Raw genomic sequence first — 8953 nt, 5'->3', positions numbered from 1 at the left:
CACCACGGGGCGCACTACTCCGCGCGCCTGCGCAGTGGTCCCGGCCTCGGTCCTGCGCGCCGGCCTCACCCGCGACCAGTCGCAGAGGGGGGCGGCCGAGGGCGGGTACGGGCCGGACTCCGCTGACTCTTGTCCCCGCAGCCGGTGCCCAGGGGCAGCGCTCTCGCCTCCTCGCCTCACCCCATCCCCGGCTCGGGTCCCAGGTCCTGTGCGCCCAGCCGGGAAGGGGGAAGAGCCCTCCCGCGCACCGCCCCGGGGGTCCCGCCCGCCGGGCTCGGCCCGCCCCGAGGGGCGTGGGAGGGCGGAGCCGCGGACTTCGGACTCGCGCCGGCTGGGAGGTCAGGGCTCAGCTGAAGCCCGCAGCGTGCAGCGGCGCAAAGGGAGGCATGTCGGCGCTGCTGGGACTCAGGCCCGAGGTGCAGGACACCTGCATCTCGCTGGGGCTGATGCTGTTGGTCGTGCTGTTCGTGGGGCTGGCCCGCGTGATCGCCCGGCAGCAGCGGCACAGGCCCCTGGTCCACGCCTTCGTCCTGGAGTTTTTAGCCACCTTCCAGCTCTGCTGCTGCACCCATGAGCTGCAACTGCTGAGCGAGCAGGACCCGGCGCACCCCACCTGGACGCTGACACTGATCTACTTCTTCTCCTTGGTGCATGGCCTGACCCTGGTGGGCACCGCCAGCAACCCGTGCGGCGTGATGATGCAGATGATGCTGGGGGGTATGTCCCCCGAGATGGGTGCCTTGAGGTTGTTGGCTCAGCTGATGAGCGCCCTGTGCAGCAGGTACTGCATCGGCGCCCTGTGGAGCCTGGGTCTGACCAAGTACCACTTCAACGAGAGGAGCTTAGCTTGCAAGAATCCCATCCACACCGACTTGCCCAAAGCGATCATCACAGAAGCCATCTGCTCCTTTATTTTCCACAGCGCCCTGCTGCATTTCCAAGAGGTCCGAACCAAGCTTCGCATCCACCTGCTGGCTGCGCTCATCACCTTTTTGGCCTATGCAGGTTTGTCACTCCCACAAAAACACTTGGCAGTTCCCAGCCTCAGACCCGAGGCCCCAAGTTCTTTACCAAGATACATTTGAAAGCTCTACTCCAATGTCGTGTAAATATTTGTACCCTCACCAGGCTCCCGCGTTACTCTAAACTTTCAGCTAGTGCCTGGCTGATAGGGCAGACATACAGATCCTCCATTCAGTGCTGTTTCAAACACCTAGAGAAAGCAGACACTCCTGTGCCGAAACTGAGATCCTCTAAGATACTGCCAAGGGCTCAAATAGCCTATAAAGGGGTTGTTTTGATGTTAGAAAGACAGCTTATCAGTTGCTACTCTCATGCCAAGGTGGTAGAGATCCTTTCTGATACTCACTGAAAAATGATCCTCCTCTAAAAAGTTCCTTCCAGTTTAAAGCACATGATTAGTTAGCAGTAAACAGTGGGGGTAGAAATTCTGTCATTGTGTTTCCTTTTTTTTTCTTGCAAATTACTCCTATTTAGTAGCCTATCGTGAAAGATATGTGTTTCAAAATTAAAACCTGCTTAAAGGTGATTTTTAAAAAACATAATTCTCAGCTAGGTGTGGTGTATAATCCCAGCACTCAGGAGGAAGATGACAGCAAGTCTGAGGCTAGCCAAGGCTACCCACCGAAACTGTCTTAAAAACAACAAAGAAAAGATCTGCAGAAGTTTATGGCCCTTATTTCCTTTTTACTGTGTAGACCAGGCTAGCCTCAATTCACAGAGATCTGCCTGCCTCTGCCCCTGGGGCCCAGATTAAAGGCAAGTGCCTTTGATACACCTGACGTATTAATTTTTAATCATTTATTTACCTTATCAAACTCAAGCTGCTGTAGTAGGGTAGTCTAACCAAAACAAGGAAATCAAAACAATGTTTAATGATAAAAATGTGCCTTTTTAAAAAGTGTCAATTAAGTGATTGCAACAAAAATGCCTTTATTGGACAATAGTAGAATTATAAAAATGTCTTAGAGGCATGGATATAATAAAGGAAATTCATAATAATTTGTCTTGTAACCATTAAAAGTGAAACTATGTAGCTCAGTGGTAAAGTGTTTGTCTGGCATGCATGAGGTTCTGGGTTCAATCCCCAGCACCACAAACAAAATTCCTGAAACTCAGTACACGAATGCTTAAGGCAAGGATTCCTAGGCATATGTTTGCTTTCCTAGGGTAAAAGACTGCACAATCAATCATCTCTGCTACTAAGTTTTTAGTAGACATACATGAAATTCACTGTATAGGAGTAAGGGAAGAAGGTATATGCATATTTGAGGAATTAGTGAATAGTTATTTGCTAGAATTTTAGGTTTTGGCTAAAGCAGAAACATTGCTGCACACAGTATTATGCCTGGTAAAAAGCTATAACACCACAGTAAAAGCAGTAAATAGCAGGGCAGGTGGCTTGTGCCTGCAATCCCAGTACTTGGGAGATACAGGCAGGACTATCAGGGTCATCCTCAGCTACACACTGGGTTTGAGGCCAGCCTGGGTTACATAAGACGTTGTCTCTAAAAACAAGTAAAAAGTGAAAATTTGAGATTTTTTTTTAATAATTAAAAAATATTAACTACAGCTGGGCATGGTGGTGCACACCTTTGTAATCCCAGCACTCAGGAGATGGAGTCATGCAGGTCTCTGCAAGATGGAAGGCCCTGGTTTACATAGGGAGTTCCAGGATAGCTGGGGCTACAGGGAGACCCTGTCTCAAGAAAAAAAAAAAAAAAAAAAAAAAAAGATAAAAACATAACAAAACAACAACAACAACAAAACATTAACTACATCTGGACCTTTCTCTCGCTACGTTACTCATCCTGCCTTTGTTGATTGTTGTGAAGTTGGCATTCTTCCTGAATTTTATGCTTTGAATACAAAGTTAGAATTCTGTATATAATGTATATGCTACTAACCATTCTTGGGCTCAAGATGTAGTTCAGAGATAGCATTATGCCTGCATGCACAAGGCCCTGGGTTCCATCCTCAGCACTACATGGGGGTTGGAGGGGGGAGCCCTATAAGTAAGATTAGATAGGTTTATTTATTTATTTATTTATTTATTATTTTGTGTATGAGTGTCTTGTCTGCCTGTAAGTACATCATGTGTGTAATGCCCACATAGGCTAGAAGAGGGCATCAGATCCCCTGAAACTGGAGTTAAGGATGGTTGTAAACTGCCATATGGATGCTGGGAACCAAACCCAGGTCCTCTGCAAGAACAGCCAGTGCTCTTAACTGCTGAGCCAGCTCTCCAGCCCAAGTAACAGATTTTGAAAGAAAAGAAACAAGATAATATTTGAGTCTGTAGATAAGTAGAAGGAAAGTGGGGAATGAGTCTCTAGAATACCAATTTAAGGGATTTGAAACACTTCCCTTGTTTCTTGAAATGTGAATACCAATTATGAGGAGGAGAGAGCAAACCCATCTCTGAAGCAGAGAGTCTCAACATCCTGTTTTCAAATCACTTGAGAAGCTCTAAAAATGCACCAATCTTGGGTATATAAAAATTTAATTGCTCTGGGAAGGAGTCTAGGCAAGGGTACATTTTAAAGTTCGCTCCAGGTGAGGCCATTATGAAACCAAGGGTGTGAACAGTTGCTCTAGGAGTCTAGATCTGCCTGGTCCAGCTTAGCAGCCACAGCCCCATATGATTGCTTTGATCGAAATGACCTTAAACGTCTTCTCTTGCAGTAGCCACATTTCATGTGTTCACACGTGTCATGTTGTCCTATAGCTAGTGGCTACAGGATTGGGCAGGGCTTGAGATATGTCAATCATGCATCATGCTGGCCTCCTCCTGCCTCTGCCTAGGATTAAAGTCTGATGAATGTCAGTTTAACAAACTCTTTTTTTTTTTTTTTTGAGACAGGGTAGCCCCAGCTAGCCTGGAACTCTCTATGTAGACCAGGCTGGCCTTGAACTCACAGTGATCCACCTGCCTCTGCCTGTTCTGGGAATAAAGGCAGGGATAGAACCAAATGCACCAGCTAGTTACAGAAATTCACCATCTATTACATATATAGATTTTCTCATTTCCTTCTCTGCCAATATAAAAAGAGGTACTCATTGAGCCTGTTACAGACCAAAGTAATTTGCTAGGAAATTTATATGAGTTTTTTTGGTGCTTTTTTGTTTTGAAACAGCCTCCCAAATGTAGTCCTGATGGCCTGGTGGCTGGCCTGGACCTCGATATGTCAATCATGCATCATGCTGGCCTCTGTCTCGCAGAGATCACCTGCCTCTGCCTAGGATTAAAGGTGTGCTATAGCAGGCCAGGATTATGAGTTATCTTAAACCTTACAGTCACCCACTAATGAGCACATGATTCCCATTTTAAGTAAAGCAAGTGACACTTAGAAGTCAAATGACTTGCCTCTGAGTCGCAGTCTGTGCTAGAAACGTGGATCTCTCTGATAAGTGATGAGTGTCAGTTTAACAAACGCCTTTTCTTTTCTTTTTTTTTTTTTTTTTTTTTTTTAAGACAGGGTCTCCCTGTAGCCCCAGCTGGCCTGGAACTCTCTATGTAGACCAGGCTGGCCTGGAACTCACAGTGATCCACCTGCCTCTGCCTGTGCTGGGAATAAAGGCGTGTGCCACCACGCCCAGCAACAAATTCATTTCTTTATCAACATTTCTGCAGTGTGCTCAAGAATACAAAATACACACTATGCTATTTAGCAGTAAGAAGGAATGAAGTTCTGACACATACCTCATGGATGAGCATCATGTTAAGCAAAAGAAGCCAGATTAAAAAAGAATCACACAAAGCGTGACTCCACTTATGTGAAATTTCTAAACAGGTAAATTCAGAGTCACAATGTAAGCAGATGTTACAAGAACTGAAAGTAAATGATGGGGGCGATTTTATCGTCTAATGGGTACGGGATTTGTATTTGAAGCAATGGGAAAATGAAAACTTTGGGCCAGACGTAGTGGCTCACACCTGTAATCCTAGCACTAAGGCAGGAGGATCAGGAGTTCAAATGTACCAACTAGTTACAGAAATTCATGATCTATTACATATATATGACAGTTTAAAATCTTTAAATTATAACAGAATTGTGTAATTCTGTTACCAATAAATTTGTCAAATACAGATTAAACAGATTTCTAATGCTGAGATCTTATAGACTTTACTACTGTGTATGTGAAACTCCAGGAGGACGATGGGAAACAGGTTTGCCAGAGCGTGAAGCAGAAGAGAGCCCACCTTGGGAACTGTCAACACTTAGGTGTATCATTCCCATTATTTTCCAAGAGGAAATTGTGTTTTGTACAGAGAATGGACTGCCTTGGGACTGGTTGAGTGTCTGTGCTGTTTTATATTGAGCAGCAGAGCTACAGGCTCTCAGGATTGTGTATTTATTGTTCAGCAAACCAATTTTGTTGCTATGCAGGGACTTGAACCTAGGGCCTAGAGTATGTGCCCTTACTTAATTGGGGCCTCAATTTCCTTATCTTTAAAATGGACAATGCTGGAGCTGGAGAGATGGCTCAGCAGTTAAAAGCACTGGCTGCTCTGCCAGAGAACCCAGGTTCAGTTCCCAGCACCCACATGGTGGCTAACAATCGTCCTTAACTCCAGTTCCAGGAGATCCAATGCAGGCACTGCATGACATGGGTGTGCTTACATTACATACATGCAAACAGGGCACTCATACACAAAAAAATAAATTAACAAATAAAAATAAAAAACAGGTATTACTAGTATGAGGGATGGTGTTTGAAGCTTTGTAGCTAGTTCCTGGTGTAAACTAAATGCTGGAGAGATGTTGCTGTTATTCCTTCACCCTAATTTCCCACGGGTTTCCTGTTTAACTTGATCATTTCTGCATGATTGATAATTTGTTGTTCACAATTCCTTTAGTAAGTGGTGCAACCTGAGGAGGAATTCCCTTCCCCCCCAGGGACCTGTACCTCAAGCCAAGCAGATTCCTAGAATGAAGCAAAGTTAGAGACATTATTCAGTCTTTAGAGGAGTCACAGAGGAAAAGAACAGGTGGGCGTGGCCTATCAACACAGCCCATCCCCCTTAGGCAGCTTAGAGTGGCCTATAAAATGACCCTGCGGCTTTCTAAATTATGCTTCTCAAAGGATGTCGTTTACAAAAGCAAAGCTTAAAGTTTAAAGTTTAAAAGTTAAATAAAAATATATCAGCTTAAAAAAATTCTTAATTTCCTTTTGTAAGTGAGAGTATAAAGTGGTTTTATGAGGTTTGGGGGAAGAGAGAGAAATAGTAATACAATAAAACTCAAAGTTACAGATATCTGGCTCTCAGTGTAGTTTGTTTGTTTCTTTGAATCAGGGCTCCCAGATGCCCTGGCTGGCCTAAATCTTACAGAGATTCACCCACCTCTGCCTCCCCAGTGCTGGGATTAAAGGCATGCACCACCACACCCAACATAGTTCATTTGCTTTTAACATCCTTATCTGTAGCATCTTTAGGAAAACATGCATTAGTCCTGTAGGCAATTTTGGCTTTACTTATTGTACATATAGATAAAACCTTATGAAACTGCATTTTATGTTTGTGTTCATGGCACACAAAAGTATCACACCTTACTTTCTGAAGTTTTTTTTTTCATGATAGTGGTTCAGTGTTTATCTTGGAGATTTATATACATAGAAAATTCTGTCATTAATTCAAAATAGTGCAGATTATTACAAACAAACTTGTTTATTTAGCAATCTTTCTGGACATTTAGATTTTCCCAGCTTCTGTATGTCTCCTTGTACATGATTGTCACTCCAGGACAGAGGTTCTCATGGGAGAATTTTGTGTTTTTTTGAAAGAGTCTCACTATATAGTCCCAGCTAGTCTGGACCTCACTGTATAGATCAGGCTGGCCTTGTCGAATTTACAGATCTGCCTGCCTCTGCTTCCAAGTGCTAAGATTAAAGGCAAGCACCATCATGCTCAGTCTTCTGTAGACATTTTTGATTGTTATAATGTAGTGAGAGGGGTGTGCTACCAGCATCTAGTGGGCAGGGGCTGGAGATGCCACAAATGTCCTACAGTTAATGGCCTCTGATAGCAAAGGATTATATAGCAAAACAGCAAAGCCGATGCTGTGTTTGGGGCATTTGTAAACACAGATCCCACACTATACGGCAAACCACCCTGAAACTCTAGAAGTAATCATTTACTACTTTTCATGATTCTGTGGGTGAAACTCTGAGATCACTCATGCAGCTGCATTCAGCTGGATGGTAGTGGGGTCAGAAGCCAAGGGACCCTTGCTCATGTCTGGCTGTTGGTGCCACTTGTCACCTGGGATGTGGCTTTTTATCCTCTAGCAGGTCTTTTTGAGACACGGTCTCCCTGTAGCTCCAGCTGTCCTGGAACTCACAGTGTAGACCAGGCTGGCCTTGAATTCACAGAGATCTGCTTGCCTCTACCTCCTGGGTGCTGGGATCAAAGGTGTGACCACCACACCTGGCTTAGACCACTTCTTACAAGGAAAAAAATGGAGATTACAAACAAGACATTCAGTGTCTCTCCTGCCCTTCAGAATGCAGTGACTTCTGTGTTCTGTCAATTAAGACAGGGAAGAAAGACTCCATACTTCTTAATTCTGTCAATTAAGAAAGGGAAGAAAGACTCCATAGTTCTTGGTCTAGTAGCGGTGCCACAGATTCTGAATAGAGAGCCCTGTGAGGATTAGAGGAGAAGTGAGTGTTGGACTTAGACCTAACACCCTCTTCATAAGCTATGGCCTGCATTACTGAAGTAAACTAGTAGTGAGGGCAATGACTCAGGCTGTTTTGACTGAAAAATGCCTTAAAAAGCCACCTGTATGATCATCTCATAACATTACAAAGATCTACAAGTCTTTATCTTTCTGACCATGGTGTTTAGTGCACAGGCACTCGATTTATTATTATTATTTGTGTGCGTGGAAACTGAAATGACCAGCTGCCAACCAAACAGTCCTGTTGAATGTTAAGAGTGGCCAAATCTCATCAGGTTTACTATCCCAGTATTTGACTGTTAAAGAGTGATTCTGAAGGTCCTCAGATGACATGGTTTGTAATTACTGAGATGAATCATGCTGTTGGGCTGCGATTCAAGAGAAAATCTCAGACTTTAATGAGTTCAGTCCACTGCTCAATAGCTTTACCTCAGCACTGTTCCATCATTCTCAGTGTATCCCCTGTGAAACCTCATTCGTGGAACCCTATGAAAGGATCACTTAATCCCAACTTCACCTTCCCCCATTTTATGAAGACAGCAAGTACAGTGGTTCATGTCAGTGTTTAACTTGTGAAGATCCGAGTGAAGACATGTGAGAAAGCTTCCATTTGTAAGAACTACCAGAAATGTCCCTGTCTTAGGGATTCTCTAGGGGGTATTTGGAAATGCACTGCCACAGCTCTGGTGAATGGTGTTGGTCAGTTGCCCAACCTTCCTTTCCTTGCTGACTGTGTGGTCAGAACATAAACCCCTGGGCCCCATGTCAAATCTACCCTGAGTGTGGAGTTGGAACGAGTCCTGAAAAGCAATCCACAACTGGACTTTGTGCTTTCTACTCAATCACGTTTTAAGCTTTATGTTGTGTGTGTGTGTGTGTGTGTGTGTGTGTGTCTGTGTGTGTGTATGTGCACATACCCATGCACACACATGTAGAAGCTAGAGGACCTCAAGTGTCTTCTTCCATCACTCTCCACCCTATTCCTCTGAGACAGGATCTTTTGCTGAACCTTCTCCCAGGATCCATGTCTCCACAACCTTCCCCCAGCGCTGGGGTTACAGGCACGCACAGTCATGCCTGGCTTTAAAATTTATTTTTATGGGGCTGGAGAGATTGCTCAGTGGTTAAGAACACTGGTTGTTCTTGCAGAAGACCCGGGTTCAAAACCCAGCACCCACATGGCAGCTAACAACTGTCTGTAACTCCAGTTCCAGGGGATCCAACAGCCTCTTCTGTCCTCTGCGGGC

At 44.6% G+C, this 8953-nt stretch overlaps 1 protein-coding gene across 1 annotated transcript in view; it reads left to right on the top strand.

Moving 5' to 3' along the window:
- The first annotated feature begins 307 nt into the window (after window positions 1-307).
- Aqp11 (aquaporin 11) overlaps window positions 308-8953 on the top strand; it is a 20770-nt gene continuing 12124 nt past the window's right edge. The window contains exon 1 of the mRNA XM_008844209.3: window positions 308-1005. Within this exon, the coding sequence (XP_008842431.1) occupies window positions 387-1005 (619 nt within the window). The 5' untranslated portion in view covers window positions 308-386. The remainder of the gene's footprint in view (window positions 1006-8953) is intronic.

Source organism: Nannospalax galili, unplaced genomic scaffold (assembly GCF_000622305.1).
Source record: "Nannospalax galili isolate Female #2095 unplaced genomic scaffold, S.galili_v1.0 scaffold278, whole genome shotgun sequence".
Classification (NCBI taxonomy): domain Eukaryota; kingdom Metazoa; phylum Chordata; class Mammalia; order Rodentia; family Spalacidae; genus Nannospalax; species Nannospalax galili.
Note: the sequence above shows the minus strand (reverse complement) of the source record. Positions and strands in the feature narration are given on the sequence as shown.